The sequence below is a fragment of the Aspergillus glaucus genome, assembly GCF_001890805.1.
Source record: "Aspergillus glaucus CBS 516.65 unplaced genomic scaffold ASPGLscaffold_18, whole genome shotgun sequence".
Lineage (NCBI taxonomy): Eukaryota > Fungi > Ascomycota > Eurotiomycetes > Eurotiales > Aspergillaceae > Aspergillus > Aspergillus glaucus.
Window position 1 is genome coordinate 399,154 of NW_019170470.1, and position 17,071 is coordinate 416,224.

Genomic DNA, 17,071 nt, shown 5'->3' on the forward strand with positions numbered 1-17,071 from the left:
CTTGGGCGTGTAACAACGGAGCGGAAACACCAGGGAATCAAAGATCTTCCGAGAAAAATTTCAGGTCACCTGACTGGCGGGAAAAAAAGATCCCCAAAAAAAATCACCACCCACCCACCACTGCGATATCACGCCTTTTTTTTGCCTGTCATTATATATCAGGGAGGGCAGAGACAAAAGAGTCACCGTTTCAATTAATTGACTCGAGTCGTCGTCCTTCTATCCCTTCCTTTTCTTTCTTATTCTCTGCCTTTTTGACTGGCAGCGCAGTGCGCAATATGGTTCTCGCTGCTCGTTGTGGGCAGGCTTCGTCCGCCCTCCTGCGTCAGCGATGTTTTGCTGAAACCCGCCCCTCCGCTCGCGCATTGCGCGCCTTCACCTCTCAAACCCCTACGGTTCGTTCGACAACATCGACTTTGCGTCCGCAACAGAAGACCGCTTCGCTGCGGTCCCAGCAGCTGAGGAACTTCTCGAGTACCCTCCGCCGGTTGGCCTCGGAGACCTCGAACCCCCCCTCCGCCGCCTCTTACCTCAATAGCGGGGCTGTGAAACCCGGTAGCAACTTGATCGATGCCAAGAAGGTCTTGGTTATTGGTAGTGGTGGTATCAGCATTGGACAGGCCGGAGAATTCGACTATTCCGGTAAGTCGGCTCTTGACATGCCTTGTGGAGTTGGTGGGGGAGAATTGGTACAATATCTGGAGGAAAGCAGGGATGGCAAGACTGAGAGAAGGAATCTATGGCTAACTTGGATGTCTCATGGAAATAGGTTCTCAGGCTCTGAAGGCTCTCAAGGAAGCTGGAATCCAGTCCGTCCTTATCAACCCCAACATCGCTACCATTCAGACCGACCACAAGCTCGCAGACGAAGTCTACTACCTCCCTGTCACACCGGAATATGTCACCCACGTCATTGAGAGGGAACAGCCGGATGGTATTATGCTTGCCTTCGGTGGTCAGACTGCTCTGAACTTGGGTGTGCAGATGAACCGCATGGGTACCTTTGACCGCTATGGTGTCAGAGTTCTGGGAACCAGCATCCAGACCCTCGAGACCAGTGAAGACCGTGACCTTTTCTCCCAGGCCTTGAAGGAGATTGACATCCCTATCGCCGAGTCCATCGCTGTTGGCACCGTCGATGAAGCCTTGGAGGCCGCTGAGTCCGTTGGATACCCCATCATTGTCCGTTCGGCCTATGCCCTGGGTGGTCTGGGTTCCGGTTTCGCCAACAACCCGGAAGAACTTAAGGACTTGTCTTCCCGCTCCTTGACCCTTGCCCCGCAGATTCTGGTTGAGAAGTCGCTCAAGGGCTGGAAGGAGGTCGAGTATGAAGTTGTCCGGGATGCGTCCAACAACTGTATTACTGTCTGCAACATGGAGAACTTCGACCCCCTTGGTATCCACACCGGTGACAGTATCGTCGTCGCCCCCAGCCAGACCCTCTCAGATGAGGAGTACCACATGCTCCGTACTGCCGCCATCAAGATCATCCGTCACTTGGGTGTCGTTGGTGAATGTAACGTTCAGTATGCTCTGCAGCCTGATGGTCTTGACTACCGTGTCATTGAGGTTAACGCCCGTCTGTCTCGTTCGTCTGCTCTGGCCTCCAAGGCTACCGGTTACCCTCTGGCCTACACTGCTGCCAAGATCGGTTTGGGCCACACCCTTCCTGAGCTCCCTAACGCTGTTACCAAGACCACCACTGCCAACTTTGAGCCCAGTTTGGACTACATCGTCACCAAGATCCCCCGTTGGGACTTGAGCAAGTTCCAGCACGTCAACCGTGACATTGGAAGTGCCATGAAGTCTGTCGGTGAAGTTATGGCTATTGGCCGTACCTTCGAGGAGTCCTTCCAGAAGGCCATCCGCCAGGTCGACCCCAGATACATTGGCTTCCAGGGCGACACGTTCGAGAACTTGGATGAGGTCCTGAAGAACCCCACTGACCGCCGCTGGTTGGCCGTTGGTCAGGCCATGCTCCACGAGAACTACTCGGTTGAGAAAGTCCACGAGCTGACTAAGATCGACAAGTGGTTCTTGTACAAGCTCCAGAACATCGTCGACTGCCAGAACGAGCTCAAGGAAATCGGTAGTCTCTTTGGCATCCAGGAGGAGATGATGCTTCGCACCAAGAAGCTAGGTTTCTCTGACAAGCAGATTGCTCTCCTTGTCGGATCTACCGAGGATGAGGTCCGCGCCCGCAGGACGGGATTCGGTATCAGACCCTGGGTGAAGCGTATCGATACCCTGGCTGCTGAGTTCCCTGCTGACACCAACTACCTCTACACCACCTACAACGCTTCCTCCCACGATGTCTCCTTCGATGACCACGGCACTCTAATCCTTGGAAGCGGTGTTTACCGTATTGGAAGCTCCGTTGAGTTCGACTGGTGTGCCGTCAACGCAACTCTCTCCCTGCGGGAAATGGGCAAGAAGACCGTTATGATCAACTACAACCCTGAGACCTACTCCACCGACTTTGACACTGCTGACAGACTCTACTTCGAGGAACTCAGCTACGAGCGTGTCATGGATATCTACGAGCTTGAGAGTGCTAGCGGTGTCGTCGTCTCTGTCGGTGGCCAGCTGCCTCAGAACATTGCTCTTCGTCTGCAGGAGACTGGTGGCGCTCACGTCCTCGGTACCAACCCTCACGACATTGACCGTGCCGAAGACCGTCACAAGTTCTCTCAGATCCTAGACAGCATTGGTGTCGATCAGCCTGCCTGGAAGGAACTTACCTCCGTCGTTGAGGCCGAAAAGTTCGCTGAGTCCGTGGGATACCCCGTCCTGGTCCGCCCCAGCTACGTCCTGTCTGGTGCTGCCATGAACGTCATTTACAATGCTGGTGAGCTCAAGGAGAAGCTCCTGAACGCCAGTGCCGTCTCCCCTGACCACCCTGTTGTTATCACCAAGTTCATTGAGGGTGCCCAGGAGATTGACGTTGATGCTGTTGCCTCGGGTGGTAAGCTCTTGGTGCACGCTGTCAGTGAGCACGTTGAGCCCGCTGGTGTCCACTCTGGTGACGCCACTCTGGTCCTTCCCCCCACTGCCCTTGAGGAGTCGGTCATGGAGCGCGTCAAGGTGATTGCTCAGAAGGTCGCCGACGCCTGGAACATCACCGGTCCCTTCAACATGCAGATCATCAAGGCCGACGAGGAGGGTGCTGAGCCTCAGCTGAAGGTCATCGAGTGCAACCTCCGTGCTTCTCGTTCGTTCCCCTTCGTCAGCAAGGTCCTGGGTACCAACTTCATCGATGTTGCTACCAAGGCCCTTGTTGGCCGTGACGTCCCTGAGCCCGTCGACCTCATGAAGACCAAGCGTGACTACCTTGCCACCAAGGTGCCCCAGTTCAGTTGGACCCGTCTTGCCGGTGCTGACCCCTTCCTCGGTGTCGAGATGTCCAGCACTGGTGAGATGGCTTGCTTCGGTAAGGACCTGGTTGACGCCTACTGGGCTTCGATGCAGTCCATGATGAACTTCCGCATGCCTGAGCCCGGTGAGGGTCTGCTTTTCGGTGGTGACATCAACAGCCCCATCCTTTCCCAGATCGTGGACCTTGTCAACCCTCTCGGTTACAAGCTCTACGCCGCCAGCGCCGAAGTCAAGGACCACCTCGAGTCTGCCACCAAGGGCGACGTTTCGGTGCAGGTGATTGAATTCCCCAAGAATGACAAGCGTGCTCTCCGTGATGTCTTCGAGAAGTACGAGATCCGTGGTGCTTTCAACCTTGCCAAGACCCGTGGTAAGACTCAGCTCGACGAGGACTATGTCATGAGACGGAATGCCGTCGACTTCGGTGTCCCTCTCTTCATGGAGCCTAAGGTATGTAACTGCTTGCCTTGATTTCTAGCCGCATTTACTAACCTCGCCTTCTAGACTGCTCTCCTCTTCGCCACTGCCATGAACGCCAAGCTGCCCCGTGCTGAGGGTATTCCCTCTGAGGTCCGCAGCTGGTCCGAATTCGTCGGCACCAAGGCCCTGTAAAAGCATCAACGGTCCATAAGCCGATAAAGCAAAAATCTTTCCTATATTTCATTTGGTCTAATTTTTTTTCATACGATTTTCGTCTGACGGTCGAGAAAAGTCGCCCTTGTTCGGCGTAACGGATAAGGATTCATGTCTATAGATTATTATACGTTTCTTTTTGGGGACCATGGCATTCAAGTGCTGCTTGACTGCAAAAATTGGTTTTGATTTCTGTTTTTATACTCTAGTAAGATGATGTTACGTGTTTGAGCGACAAAAGAATTTCCTTTCAGCTTCGTGTATTTTTTGCATGTTTTTGTCGATATATCCAGATCCAATCTCAAATTCCATTTCGGTGTTCATATACACTCTTCGTACTGTCTAAAGTCCTTGAATATACTGCCATTCTCTACACACAACACCAATTCAATGCACTCTATGTCTACTTTTCTGTCGAGGCAAAATTTTATAGATGACTAATCTTCAATGGCCAATCAGAATATGCTGCAGACAGCTTCATCTGGCAGCAAATATATCAATCCATCGCAGAAGAACAGTCGCGTGTTAGCCAATAAGCCAAGTCGAATCAAGGGAAGCATACAAAAAATATAACCCTCGAAATATCTCAGACAACAGAGCTCCAGCATGTCTGCTGAATCTCCCCTCCCCTCAGTTCATACAAGAACAACACTCGGCCCTGCACCCAATGGCTTGGGGAATGGTCTGTTCGCATCAGAAGACATCTGTACCGGAGAAGACGTCTTGAGGATTAGTGCACCCTTTGTGGCAGTGCTGGATACGCCGCGGTTGAGCGATACGTGCTCTGGGTGCTTTGGAAAGAGGCAGCTAAATGTGGGTGCGGATCTGGATTTGAGGGCGTGTACTGGGTGTCAGGTGGTAAAGTATTGTGATAGGGTAAGTTTTATCTCTTCTTATTTACCGTGACATTGTTGAGCTGACTCTTCCTAGGCATGTCAAGCCAAAGACTGGAAATTCGCGCATTCTCATGAATGTCGGATCTTCAAAGAACTCTCTCCTCGGGTTCTCCCTAATAACGCCAGGGCAATGCTCCGGATGTTACTGCGCAGTACGAAGAAGAAATATAGCAATCAAGAGGTTGATCTCTTCGTCCAGCTGGAGACGCATATCCGGGATATTCGTGAGCGGAATATGGCGCAGTGGGAGCGGATTTCACTGTCTGCGAAGGCTGTGAAGATGTATTCTGGGATTGATATGAAAGAAGAGCTGATTTTGGCTTTTGGTACAAAGGTATGTTTTGCTATCCGTCTCCCTGTTTTATCATTGTAAGTGTTGACTTGGTTAGCTGGACCTTAATGCGTTCAATCTTACAAACCCATTGTATGACCGGATTGGGCTGTATTTGCACCCATATGCGGCCCTTATTAACCATAGTTGTGATTATAACTCGACTGTTGGGTTCGACGGGGATGAACTTTTCGTCAAAGCTGTCCGGCCGATCAAGAAGGACGAGCAGATCTTCATCTCGTATATTGACGCCACTAGTCCGTACGACGTTCGTCACAACGAGCTGTCAGAACGATACTACTTCGACTGCCAGTGCTCGAAGTGTTTAAAGGGCACAGATACGCCCGAAGATAAATTCCTAACAACAACGCTCGACAGTGCTGCATTTGCAGCAGCAGAGACAAAAGCACAAGCCTTCATGGGATCCGCTTCTGCCCCCAACTGTGAACCAACAGGAGCCGTCCGCAAACTGGAATCAGCCATGCAAGTCCTGGACCAAACCTCCGCATGGCCCATCACCAGACAGCCCTATATCTTCCTACGCGACGAGTTAATCGCATCCTTACTCTCCAACGGACAGTTCAAAACAGCTTTCGTTCAGGCCGCGGTTCGCTATATACGCGTTGATCCAATCGTCTACCCCTACGACTCTCACCCCATCCGCCATGTACATGCATGGGCACTGGCGAGGCTTGCTATCCACCTGTCTCAGGGGATAGAGACAAACACAGGCGACGATGTTGCGCTTGAACGCTTCGAGTTAAACTTCAGTCTTATTATCTGGTCTTTATTGAATAAGCTAATTAATAGGGAGTCAGAGAGCTGTACTGTGCCTAGCTTTAAAAGGATGGTGCAGCTGGCGTTCTATGAGGTGCATAAGGAGTTTGTTTCGAATGGACTGGATCCTTCTAATATGGCGGATGAGATTGAAAGGGAGTGGGAGAAGATGGATGGCGTTGTTTTTTCTATGTCGGAGAGAAAGTGATAACGAGAATGAGGGAAAATTTGGCGGTTCTGACATCCGTCCATGGAAATGAGTCGCGGTTTCCTAATTTGTCGTCAGTGTCATCCTTCCTCTTTGGGACATCGAGAGACCTCCAAAGATCTTTGGAATGCCCAAACGAACTTACACGACACTGCGCATCGCCAACAGTCGCACACGCGAAGAGCACCGTTTATTTACTTCAACATCGTTATATTCCGTGACATTACGAGCTTTGCTCTTCTGGATACTACTGTTCTTTATTTTGCGGACAGCCTTCGACAATAAAGCCACAGCTTAAGCAAATATATCTGACTCGACACTCTTCTATCTTTCTACACTGTCAATCCCAGTCCCCGCGAGTCGACGTCTGCATTGATCACGACGCGAAGCTGTCAAAATGGCACATCCGTTACCATTCGCATCATTCCCATATCCTCCATGGTATCACTTTCCACACTGGCCGTTTCTACGACCGCAGCCAATGTTTGCACCACCTCCTTATCCTCCACGGGGATCGACTCTTCCAACCACCTTTGTCTCCCAATATCTGAGCAAGACGGACCCGCTTGTTCTTCTCATTCTCGTCCTCGCAACGCATGATGTCAGCTCCAAATGGGAGGAAATGGTGGAGGCGAGCCGCCTGCTACCCGACAATCGCCTGTGGATGAAAGATCGCGACGAGCTCGCTCTCAACCTGGTCTCTCATACCGACATCGCGGAGGAATTGCGGAGCCTCTTGGATCTGAAGGGCCGGGTCAACCCCTGGGATTGGTTGCATCCACCTGGACAACCAGACGTGCGAGACCCTAGTCCTAGCTCTCCGCATGAAGGAAGTGCGATACTAGCTGAGCGAGCATGCCTCAAGCGACGACGTAATAGCGACCCGGGCAGTGACAGAAGCGGCCTTTGGATGAGGAACTTGGTGGAAGCCCAACGAGCCGGCAATATATATTTTTTTGATCGGTACTTGTCCATGACCAGGGACGTTGAAAACTGGAGAGAGAACGTCTCCCCCATTTCCCCTACGGGCCCGCCCACCCCACCAAGTAGTGCCGACACGAGCGCTTCGAGACGCAGATGCAGAAGACGATCTCCGTTGGCGAATTACGAAAGTGGCATGGGCGTCATCCAGAGCATAGAGGAAGATTACACCATGGGGTCGCAGAACAGACGGGCTTCGGCGAACGGACAGTCTTCGAATTACGAAAGGGTCGAGGTTTCACCCGGTGATTTGGAGGACGAGCGCACTAGACGTTTACGGTCCTGCACTCCTCTTGAGGAATTGTTGGATCAAGCTACGCGAGTTCGATTTGAGCCTGTTCATTCGGCCCCGGAAAGTGTGTGCTCCATGGAAACTGTGACTGTGCGTCCAAGGGGTCACTCTGATCCGTATAAGTGAAACTGGAGGAAAGTGAGGGACATTGGTTGGCGCTGTTCGGTTTTGGCTGTGTTCATATTCTTATGTTCCTCGGATATTTTAGAGATAGAATAAGTTAGACTCGATTGGGAAGAGTACTTTGGATTATGCAATATAATGTATGGTCACTCGTTTGCCATCGCCTTGTATAATTCATGTTCTCAAAAGAAAGTCGACAAGGGAACCCTAAGATGACGACGATAGACGCAGTAGGCAGCGGACATGGACGCTATCTCCAAAAGCAAATTACTGTAGTTCTTGTTTGGGAGGCGTGGGAACGATGTGTTATGATACCTACAAGTCATCCGAATAGACAAACATTACAAAGCGCCATAAGATGAACTTCATTCGTAAAATTAAAACACCCATCCCTACCTAACCTAGAAAACAACAGGAAAAGGTGAACTTTTTGACCCCCTGACCCATATGCAGAAACACACAAGCCAGGGGGACCAAAAAGGGCTCATCTTTCGTCATCAGAGTTGTCAAAGATCCTTCATGGCCGACAAGAATCTTTTTTTATATTGAGATGGAAACAGCTGACCCGCACTTGACATACAAGTAGAAGAACCCAGGTATATGTAAATGGATTCCACCCATTTTGGTTTTTTCCTTTCCCAACATCCGTACGCCGAACGAATCTCCCACGCGACACTCCAAAAGCGACTTGTTTACTTGAGGGGAATGAAACGGGAAGAGTGGGTGGCACCAATACCGGGACGACCGTGCTTGACGGGCTTGCTGTGTGGTTGTTAGCCATCTGCAAACACCTTTTTCCATACCAGATCTAGATTTCAGAGGACGTACTATGAGATGGAGAACTCGGCGAGGTAGTGGCCAACCATTTCGGGCTTGACTTCGATCTGGTTGAACTCCTTACCGGAGTAGATACCGACGACAGAGCCGATCATTTCGGGGACAATGATCATGTCACGGAGGTGGGTCTTGACGAGGTCGGGCTTCTCGTTGGGGCGGGCCTCCTGCTTCGCCTTGCGGAGCTTCTTGATGAGACCCATGGGCTTGCGCTTCAGACCGCGGTTGAACCTTCTGCGGGCACGGGCGTGGACGACATCACGGAGCTGTTCCGAGGAAAGGTCGAGGAGCCTGAAAGTTGTCCATGTCAGATAAAATCCTTCCCAACTGTGATATGCTGTCCTCCATTCCAACATCCGACTCCAAAGGTGACAATCTGATCGTGATGGGAGTTGTTGGACGGTGTCGTTCTTTCGGAGTCGGATGTCGGATGGTTCAGAGCATGCGAGAGGAGAAAATGCGAACGTACTGGTCGAGGTCAATACCACGGTAGGTAAACTTCCGGAATTGTCTTCTCTTCTTGAGCTCTGTTCGGCGACAAGTTCAGTCAGCGACTTCATTCTTTGTGTTGTCCCTTCGATATCGATCCTTTCTTCCATCATCGCATCCCCATCACATATCATATCTTTCCAATCCAACTCCATCGAATATCGTTCCATCAAGCATCGTTCGTGGTCAAGGGTAGGAAAAGGTTTTCAGTGGTAACGTACCGGCAGCTTCCTCGGCGTTCTGAGAAGGGATCAACAATTAGTCTTCTTGCATTGATAGAATAACCATCGCAGACAAAAACTCACGTATTCGGTGTCAGCCATTTTTGCGGTTTTTTCCTCTAGGTCGCTTTTCGATCGTACACTCGAAAAGCGAAGGGAATATGGGTTGTCGGGTCGTGTCTGTCGCTGAAATGACAGTCGTCGGGCTAAGCGTGGGCTTCTGCGCTTCGAGTTTGGAGGTGGGCTGGAGGGCTCGCCTAAGCGACCCACCGGGGTCAAGCCCTAGATCTATTCCTTTTCGGGTATAATTGAATATAGGGCTACCCACTTCGAACCCTGGTATCTTATCATTCTGATTTGATCAATCAGAGCGCATAGATTTACTGAAGGGGAGCAGTAGATTTATTGGTTACTGATTCAACTTGAATACGGGGTAATATGCTACCAAGATTTGCGAGAAAAAGACGAATACGCTCCGGTGAAATCTCAATGCGAAACAAATCGGTGTCTACGTACTACTCAGTGAACAACTTGTGGAGGTCAGATCTGTATTGACTAAAGGCTGTTTCCAGCTCACATATGCGTAATTCGTAACAGCATCCCGAACCATCCAGGCTTGACAAAACCAGTGGGCGAGATTACTCCCCAGGCTGAAAATAACTGTCCGATTCTGTTCCTCCACAATCCGTAGCAAATTTTTTTACTCTCCAGGCGAATGCGCTTAGTCGAAGAGACCCAAGCCCATGTCGTCGTCGGACTCCTCAGCGGGCTCCTCCTCCTTCTTCTCAGCAGGAGCGGCCTCACCAGCACCACCGGCGGCGGGGGCAGCGGCAGCGCCGGCACCGCCAGAGGGAACGGAAGCGAGCTTCTCAGTACCCTGAGCGATCAGCTGTTTTGAGAAAAAAAACTCGTCAGTATACAGTTTCTTCCATAGAATCTTTTTCGCAAGTGAAACAAACCTCGTTGATGTCCTTGCCCTCGAGCTCAGAGATGAGCTTCTGGAGACGCTCCTCGTCGGCGTCGACACCGACGGAGGAGAGGACACCCTTAACATCGTCGGCAGAGGGGGTCTCGTTGCCGGCAAGGGCGATGAGGAGGTAAGCTGCGAGGTGCTTCATTTTGAATAGAGTTCTATAGTGAAAGAATTCTCGTCAGAATCGGTCGCCGTCAAAACTGGGATTCAAATCGCAGAAAATACATACCTGTTGGTTTTCTGAACACGAGAATCAATCGATTTAACCGCAAGTTGGGCGGAGACTGAAACGTCGAGTTCGCTGGGTGATGGTTGAGCGATGTGGAAAGAAAAAGTTCAGGATGGAATTATCGGCGAGAAAAAGTGCGGTGCGGCTGCCAGCTGTGGCTAGTGTATTTCGGCGGGCTTCTAAGCGAGACGCTGTGGCGCATGTAGGATTTGCAAATCAGCCGCTCACGGGCACGTGACATTCGAGACTTCCAGAAGGACAGGATGGCGCTTCAGGCTTAACTCTCTTTTCTCCAATCTCTCTTTCGTCCCTATCGCCCTGTTTTGTCTCGCTAACACCACTGGAGTCGATTTCTTTGATTCAGCCGTTTTCTGCTCCGCTGGAACGTGCGGGCTATCTCATTTCGCGCGTCGAACTCGGGATTCGATAGTACTAGCATCGTGATGAAGTTACCTCGTCGTTTTAACCACCGACGGTGAACTTCCCTTCTGACTTGCTCTGTTTCTTTAACGGAAATACCATCTTGCTTCTGCTTTTCTTTTGAATTTGGAGTGGCAATATGAGCGTAAGTACATGTCTCCTATCGGTCTTTGAGTGTTTCAGGTTTTTCTAACTCTCGTTTTCTTAGTTCCTCGATTCTGTGCTTACGTCCATCGAGACGGGCAAACCGTCTGCGATCCCGCCGACAACATCTCGTCCGGAACCTCCCGTCTCATCCTCCACGGCGAAGTCTGAAGTTCGCAAACCTAGCACGCCATCCCGTGATGCCTCTTCCGATAAAAAGGTCGCCACAGCAGGGACGAAGCGGAAAGCTGAAGAGCAGCTGCAGCGTCCACCGAAACCAGATAATCGAGCACTTGGTAAATCAGTGCCCACGAGGCCTGCATCCACGAAGCCTGCACCTACAAGGCCTACCACATCTACAGCATCGAAGCCTCGCCCGAATCCCGCTCCAAATGCGGCCAAATCTGCGTCAAGCGGCAATACTTCTTCAACCCCGAAGACCGCGCCTGCTTCGTCCAAACCTCCTCCAGGATCATTCGCCGATCTCATGATGAAAGCGAAGGCTCTTCAGCAAACTGCGCCGACGCAAGTGGGAATGTTCAAACACCAAAACAAGACAGCGCCCAAAGAAAGGCTCAGCAAAATGGAACGCAAGAAACGGGCGATAGAAGCACAGGCGAAGGAGAAAGATCCACGACTGGCAAAGAAAGGCGGTACCACCGCTGGAACTCCGGCGGGCGCCAAACTTGGCGATGGAAAACCGGCGAGAAAACGAGATCCTGATGAGCCCACCTACAGAGGCACTGCCAGACCGACGCAGACGCCCGCGACAACTGAATACCGAGGAACAGCCGGTCTACCACCCAAGCGTGATCTCGCTGAAAGACAACAATCTAAAGCCGGCAACCGATCACGGATGGATGACTATCTTGGTACAGATGAGGAAGACGAAGGTGAATATGCGGACGACCATGACGACTACTACTCGGACGCATCATCGGATATGGAAGCCGGCTTCGACAATGTGGAGTCGGAAGAGCAAGCGGCTCTTAAGGCCGCCAGACGAGAAGACGAGGAAGAATGGCAGGCCGAACTCGCAGCCAAGCAAGAGAAACTGGAGCGGAAGAAGAAGCTTACTTCGTTGGCGTCAAGGGCCAGATGAACACTTATCATACTTTTTTCTTTTCATCACGACTCGATACTCCCTTCCGGCAAGTCTTTTTGTTTTCTTTTGTTTTCTTTTGTTTATTCCTCTTCTTTGGTTACGGAGCATCAGCGAGGGGTACTTTCGGGGGTGCATTTTACAAGTCATTTATATTCTACTCGTTCTTTGATTTCGCTTTCTTAAGTTGGAGTTTTTCTTTAGGTGTCAATAGATGGTGGCCTCGTTCAATTACATACTAGCTTTATCATTATGAGCGGGCGTCCTGTTTATATCCTTAGCTTAGTACAATTAGCAAATATTCAGCATCAGTATACGACTATCCCAAATCATTTTCTTGTTAACTAGTTAACTAGTTAACCAACTCCTGGTTGCCATATCCTTCAGGCCCACACGTAGGCGGTGACATCACAGCTTGTAACGCTCACATTTCCAGCCTTGCTCTTACGCCAGTTCTTTTCTAATTCTTCTTCTTCCCTCAATCGGCGCTATATTGAATTCAAGAACTCATTCTGTCAAGGAATTCTACCTTATATATAGAACCACCACCATGGAGCCGGTACATGTATCCACTTCGTCAAAGGCACTCTTCAATAAGGTGCGCCGAATCGTACCACCTCTGCTCGAGAGATTCCACAAAGGTTTGGCCCCAAGGCTAGTCATGATTGGGAATGGTAATTGACAATGGGGTGTAGGGCAACAAGGACGTGTTGCTGTCATCGGAGGCAGCCTCGAGTACGTCATGTTTCTCGTTCGACAAACTATCAGATGAATCGCATTCTAACAGACTGGGTGAAGCTACACAGGAGCTCCATACTTCTCATCGATGGCATCTGCAAAATTAGGTATGTTGTGTGAATATCTACTAGTCGTTCCATTGGCTGACATTATACGCAGGTTGTGATATGGTGAGGATATCTTGTCAGATACAACTACAGTTCCCTCGAAGCTAACTGTCACAGAGCCATGTAATCTGTGAAAGATCCGCCGCATCTGTATGTCTTCTTACTTGCCAATTGGCTAGTACAAGCCTAGCTCATGGGCTAATCTGTTTAGGTTATCAAATCCTACTCTCCAAGCCTGATGGTACACCCACTGCTTCCAAGCAGCGAGTCCGTCTCAGATCCCAACTCGATTGACGCCCCAGCCCTCGCCGGTCCCATAATCTCCATGCTCTCCCGACTTCATGCGCTGGTTATCGGCCCAGGACTTGGTCGCGACGGTGTGACGCTCAAGGTCGTCAGAGAAGTTATCAAAGAGGCACAATCACAATCAATTCCGTTCGTCCTGGATGCAGATGGACTCCTCTTGGTCACGGAAGACCCGGAACTCGTCAAGGGGTACAAGGAGTGCATTCTCACACCTAACGTCAACGAATTCGGCCGTCTCGCAAAGGCACTGAAGATTGAGGTCCAGAGCCAAGCACAGATTAAGGGAGATGGTGGTGACAAGACGAGCAAAGAGTCGGAAGCTTGTGAGCAGCTGTCGAATGCACTTGGGGGTGTGACGATTGTCCAGAAGGGGCCGCATGACATCATCTCGAACGGTGTTACCACCCTCGTCTCCGACGTCACCGGTGGATTGAAGCGAAGTGGGGGCCAAGGTGACACTCTTACCGGATCGCTAGGCACGCTGTTGGCATGGAGAGCAGCTTATCATAACAAACTGTGGGATTCAGGAGAGAAGGAAAACGACAAGCAAGCTGAGAGCCGACAGGATGTCAAAGCTGAACTCGAGACGGAAGGCAAGAGGATGTCGCCAACGACGACGTTACTTCTTGCTGCTTGGGCTGGCAGTAGCTTGACCCGGGAGTGCTCAAGACGGGCATTCAAGGCTAAGGGAAGGAGCATGCAAGCTGGTGATCTCACAGATGAGGTCTACCCAAGCTTTTTGGAGCTGATTGGTGAGCCCGATACGCCTGAGAAGTCTAGTCTGTAGACTATTGGGTTGAGCTGGTTGTTTGTAAAGCGTTACATCTATAGCTATACCTAACATGTTGTTTACTTGGATTTGACGTAGCTCGGCTCTTACATGCGTAACTGCACTCAACTTCCGTAAAGGCATAGTATTATATCTTGCATGACCCATGATAAGAAAAATTACACCATAACACCTATTCCCAGGCTCGGCCAAATTCCCAAGAATTCTCACATAAATCCCAATGCACACATCTTTCAGGTATAGAACAGCAGCAGCAGCAGCAGCATGAAAGATCAACAAGTTATGATATACCGTAAGACATCTATTACATATCCTCCATAACGTCATCCTCAGCTCCAATGAAAACAAGACGAGTGCCGTTGGCGATGACTTGCCAGACCTGGAAGGGAGACATGTTAGTACCTGTGCATATATGATACAGAGTAATGAAGGACTTACATCGACGTTGGCGTACTCATCAATCGCCATCGTGAGCTGATCTTCCGTGAAGCCTTTGGCCAACACTCGCTCACGGATACGTCTCATGCTGAGAGCACCACTCTCATCATCTCCAACCGCCGCAGCGCCGCTTTCCCACATGCTGCGGATGAGAGTGTAGATCTTGCTGGTAGGGCTCTGGTCCACACCCATCTGTCCGTCGTTGGACAGCGAGGCCTTGCTGACCTCAATGAGGCGAAGAGCCTCGTCAACGTCCTCCGGAGCAACAACATCGCTGAACCGAAGACGCGCCAGGGATTGAGACAGACGAACAACACCGAGCAGTGTACGAGGGGTAACGTGGGAGAACTGCCTCTTGGATGCTTCGTCGCGCTTCTGGTCCTTTCGCATCCGCACGTAGGCGCCGACCATGTAATCCGAGATGGACCGGGGAACGACGGGTCTGTAGGTTCGTGCCTTGGCGATGTACTGGCGGACCTCGTGAGGAGTGAACACGACGCCCTGGTCTTCGGTCTCGGGGTGCTTGTTGTGCATGTGGACGTAGGTGACGTGGTGTGCCAGTTCTTCGTCTCCGTCGCGCGAGGGAGTATCGAGGATGAGGAACATGACATCGAAACGAGACAAAAGGGCGGCGGGAAGGTTGATGTTCTCGACGGGAGAGACACGGGGGTTGTATCGGCCGTACAGAGGGTTGGCGGCCGCGAGAATAGATGTTCGTGCGTTCAGGGTGGTTGTGATTCCTGCCTTGGAGATGGAAATGGTTTGCTGTTCCATGACTTCGTGGATGGCGGTCCGGTCTGCGTCTTCCATCTTGTCAAATTCATCAATACAGCAGATGCCGTTGTCAGCCAGGACCAGAGCACCTCCTTCCAGGACCATCTCGTCAGTCACAGGGTCTCTCATGACTGCCGCCGTGAGACCGACACCGCTGCTTCCGCGACCGGTTGTGTATACACCTCGAGGAGCAACCTTGGCAATGTACTTCATCAACTGAGATTTAGCAACACCAGGGTCACCCATAAGACAAATGTTGATGTCTCCACGGATATGCATGCCGTCGCCCATTTCCTTGGTAACACCTCCAATAAGAAGCAAAAGCAGGGCCTTCTTCACATCGATGTGACCGTAAATCTCAGGGGCGATGGATCGAGCCAGGTACTCGTACATGTTTCCAGAGTTCTGGTACTTCTCAATCTTGCGGAGCGTCCGACCGTCCATTTGCAACTCGTTGTAGGATTCTTTGTGTTGGGTGATGTACTGGGCCTCCAAGTAGGTATCAGTCAGAAGACCAGCGCGGATGGCTCTGAAACCCGTGTAGGGAGTGGGAAGGAAAATGCCTGCCACATCGACGAGGTCACCGGGGTTTAGCTGGCGCGTCAAGCTTCCGTGGCAGTGGATGGTTAATGTCCGCGGGATGTGACCGACAGGAACCTGGTCGGCCATCTCTTGGATCTTCACTTCTTGGAACGGAACGAACTTCGACGCACGGGTGGAGAGGAACAATTGGCCCTTGGAGTTGTTCTGTGTGCACTCATCCGACATACATTCCGTCATGGGAAGGAACTGTTTCGTTGTGACGGGCTGGAAGACTTCGCAACCGCATCGGTCACAGGTGTAGGCGTTGATCTGGACAGCAGGCTTGACATCGGACACACGAGTAGTTATTCCCCGGACTGTAATGAGACTACCAAGATGCTCTCCGCGCACGTTCCGGACTGCCATTGCCTTCGAATCACGTTCGGTGCTGGAACCAGAAGGAGTAAGTGGCTTGAAATTGAGAGTGTATCGGCGAGTCAGCTCAGGCGGGAACATCGAAGGAGCTGCTGCAGTATCCATGTCTGCTTCCATGGCCATGGCCAGGTTCTCGTTCCGCCTTTCACGCTGGGACATGATAACATCAAGTACATCATCTTTGAAACTGTTCGCATTTAGCCACCAGTTTCCTGATCCCTCCAGAGCTTTCAGAATATACATACGTGACTTCTCTGGTTTCTCTAGGCATGACAGCATCAACGGCCTGCGAAAAGATCTCAATATAGCGGTGCGTATTTTTCTGAACAGACTCGACAAGCTTCAAGTCTGTCTCCTCTGGAAGCGATTTCTCAAACTGCATCCTCATCAGAAATTGTCACGGAAATCGGCATGATGGGCTCGAATTCATACGGTATTCAAGTCGTCCAAATCGATAACGACGTTCATCCGTTCCCGGTTCGCAGCATCTTGCAGCATTTGCATATATTTCAACTTCGGTTCCCGGCGTGTGCGACCAGCTCCGGGTCTCTGCGCGCCCTCCCCTTCCTCGGCATCATCCATAAAATCATATTCATCGCTAGTCCGGTCGCCGTCAATGTGCAAATCTTCAAGTGCCTCTGTCGCGGCCGATTCGGAGGCCGACTCGAAAGTTTTGAAGTGCTGAAGAAAGTCTTTGAAGGTATCCAATTGGGCCGCGTAGTCGACGGGCGCGGGGTACTGAAGCAAAGCCATGATGCGACGACAATAAAAAGCCCGATCCGATTGACCGTCGACTGTGTTTCGGTGGTGGTTGACAGTTCCCCTCAGTGGGAGGAAAAAGGAAGGAGATCAAAGCGATTCAGGTGTCGGGCGGCGTTTAGCAGCTTTGGCGCCGAAACGCGTCGCGTCGCCCAAAAAGAGACGCGTCTCCTG

At 51.1% G+C, this 17,071-nt stretch overlaps 8 protein-coding genes across 8 annotated transcripts; 5 read left to right on the top strand and 3 right to left on the bottom strand.

The window, feature by feature from the left end:
* Positions 1-278: 278 nt before the first annotated feature.
* Positions 279-3,987, top strand: ASPGLDRAFT_37958 (carbamoyl-phosphate synthase (glutamine-hydrolyzing) CPA2; the record flags this gene model as incomplete). Its single annotated transcript, XM_022544884.1, has 3 exons — positions 279-642; positions 770-3,825; positions 3,880-3,987. 3 exons carry the CDS (start codon positions 279-281, stop codon positions 3,985-3,987), a joined length of 3,528 nt encoding a protein of 1,175 aa, XP_022398344.1.
* Positions 3,988-4,614: 627 nt separating this feature from the next.
* ASPGLDRAFT_132068 (S-adenosylmethionine-dependent methyltransferase) lies at positions 4,615-6,220 on the top strand (the record flags this gene model as incomplete). Its single annotated transcript, XM_022541096.1, has 3 exons — positions 4,615-4,884; positions 4,939-5,238; positions 5,294-6,220. The coding sequence occupies 3 exons, from the start codon at positions 4,615-4,617 to the stop codon at positions 6,218-6,220; spliced, it is 1,497 nt and encodes a 498-aa protein (XP_022398345.1).
* A 397-nt stretch (positions 6,221-6,617) lies between these two features.
* Positions 6,618-7,619, top strand: ASPGLDRAFT_37960 (uncharacterized protein; the record flags this gene model as incomplete). Its single annotated transcript, XM_022544885.1, has 1 exon — positions 6,618-7,619. One exon carries the CDS (start codon positions 6,618-6,620, stop codon positions 7,617-7,619), a length of 1,002 nt encoding a protein of 333 aa, XP_022398346.1.
* A 288-nt stretch (positions 7,620-7,907) lies between these two features.
* On the bottom strand, positions 7,908-9,347 carry ASPGLDRAFT_76196 (40S ribosomal protein uS19). The gene is made up of 5 exons (XM_022549838.1): positions 9,245-9,347; positions 9,161-9,179; positions 8,920-8,977; positions 8,445-8,741; positions 7,908-8,378 (listed from the first exon to the last, which is right to left on the bottom strand). The coding sequence occupies exons 1-5, from the start codon at positions 9,260-9,262 to the stop codon at positions 8,309-8,311; spliced, it is 462 nt and encodes a 153-aa protein (XP_022398347.1). The 5' UTR covers positions 9,263-9,347; the 3' UTR covers positions 7,908-8,308.
* Positions 9,348-9,730: 383 nt separating this feature from the next.
* On the bottom strand, positions 9,731-10,434 carry aspf8 (ribosomal protein P2). The gene is made up of 3 exons (XM_022547254.1): positions 10,363-10,434; positions 10,120-10,291; positions 9,731-10,049 (listed from the first exon to the last, which is right to left on the bottom strand). Exons 2-3 carry the CDS (start codon positions 10,276-10,278, stop codon positions 9,882-9,884), a joined length of 327 nt encoding a protein of 108 aa, XP_022398348.1. The 5' UTR covers positions 10,279-10,291; positions 10,363-10,434; the 3' UTR covers positions 9,731-9,881.
* Positions 10,435-10,661: 227 nt separating this feature from the next.
* On the top strand, positions 10,662-12,354 carry ASPGLDRAFT_84265 (uncharacterized protein). Its single transcript, XM_022550261.1, has 2 exons — positions 10,662-10,927; positions 10,991-12,354. The coding sequence occupies exons 1-2, from the start codon at positions 10,922-10,924 to the stop codon at positions 12,026-12,028; spliced, it is 1,044 nt and encodes a 347-aa protein (XP_022398349.1). The 5' UTR covers positions 10,662-10,921; the 3' UTR covers positions 12,029-12,354.
* Positions 12,355-12,578: 224 nt separating this feature from the next.
* On the top strand, positions 12,579-13,966 carry ASPGLDRAFT_37964 (ATP-dependent (S)-NAD(P)H-hydrate dehydratase; the record flags this gene model as incomplete). Its single annotated transcript, XM_022544886.1, has 6 exons — positions 12,579-12,669; positions 12,724-12,763; positions 12,827-12,873; positions 12,926-12,936; positions 12,991-13,023; positions 13,085-13,966. 6 exons carry the CDS (start codon positions 12,579-12,581, stop codon positions 13,964-13,966), a joined length of 1,104 nt encoding a protein of 367 aa, XP_022398350.1.
* Positions 13,967-14,082: 116 nt separating this feature from the next.
* Positions 14,083-16,962, bottom strand: ASPGLDRAFT_50192 (DNA replication licensing factor MCM7). The gene is made up of 4 exons (XM_022547256.1): positions 16,571-16,962; positions 16,384-16,514; positions 14,408-16,325; positions 14,083-14,348 (listed from the first exon to the last, which is right to left on the bottom strand). Exons 1-4 carry the CDS (start codon positions 16,889-16,891, stop codon positions 14,274-14,276), a joined length of 2,445 nt encoding a protein of 814 aa, XP_022398351.1. The 5' UTR covers positions 16,892-16,962; the 3' UTR covers positions 14,083-14,273.
* Positions 16,963-17,071: the final 109 nt, after the last annotated feature.

What these genes read in the sequence shown, in the direction of transcription:
- ASPGLDRAFT_50192 (XM_022547256.1), bottom strand. Translation starts at nt 16,891, where the DNA reads ATGGCTTTGCTTCAGTACCCCGCGCCCGTCGACTACGCGGCCCAATTG. An exon ending in ATTTGGACGACTTGAATACC is followed by an intron (nt 16,515 to 16,570) that starts GTATGAATTCGA and finishes ATGAGGATGCAG; the next exon opens with TTTGAGAAATCGCTTCCAGA. An exon ending in AGAGAAACCAGAGAAGTCAC is followed by an intron (nt 16,326 to 16,383) that starts GTATGTATATTC and finishes AAATGCGAACAG; the next exon opens with TTTCAAAGATGATGTACTTG.
- ASPGLDRAFT_76196 (XM_022549838.1), bottom strand. An exon ending in CGTGGTATTGACCTCGACCA is followed by an intron (nt 8,742 to 8,919) that starts GTACGTTCGCAT and finishes GACAACTTTCAG; the next exon opens with GCTCCTCGACCTTTCCTCGG. An exon ending in GCCGAGTTCTCCATCTCATA is followed by an intron (nt 8,379 to 8,444) that starts GTACGTCCTCTG and finishes ACAACCACACAG; the next exon opens with CAAGCCCGTCAAGCACGGTC.
- aspf8 (XM_022547254.1), bottom strand. Translation starts at nt 10,278, where the DNA reads ATGAAGCACCTCGCAGCTTACCTCCTCATCGCCCTTGCCGGCAACGAG. An exon ending in AGGGCAAGGACATCAACGAG is followed by an intron (nt 10,050 to 10,119) that starts GTTTGTTTCACT and finishes TTCTCAAAACAG; the next exon opens with CTGATCGCTCAGGGTACTGA.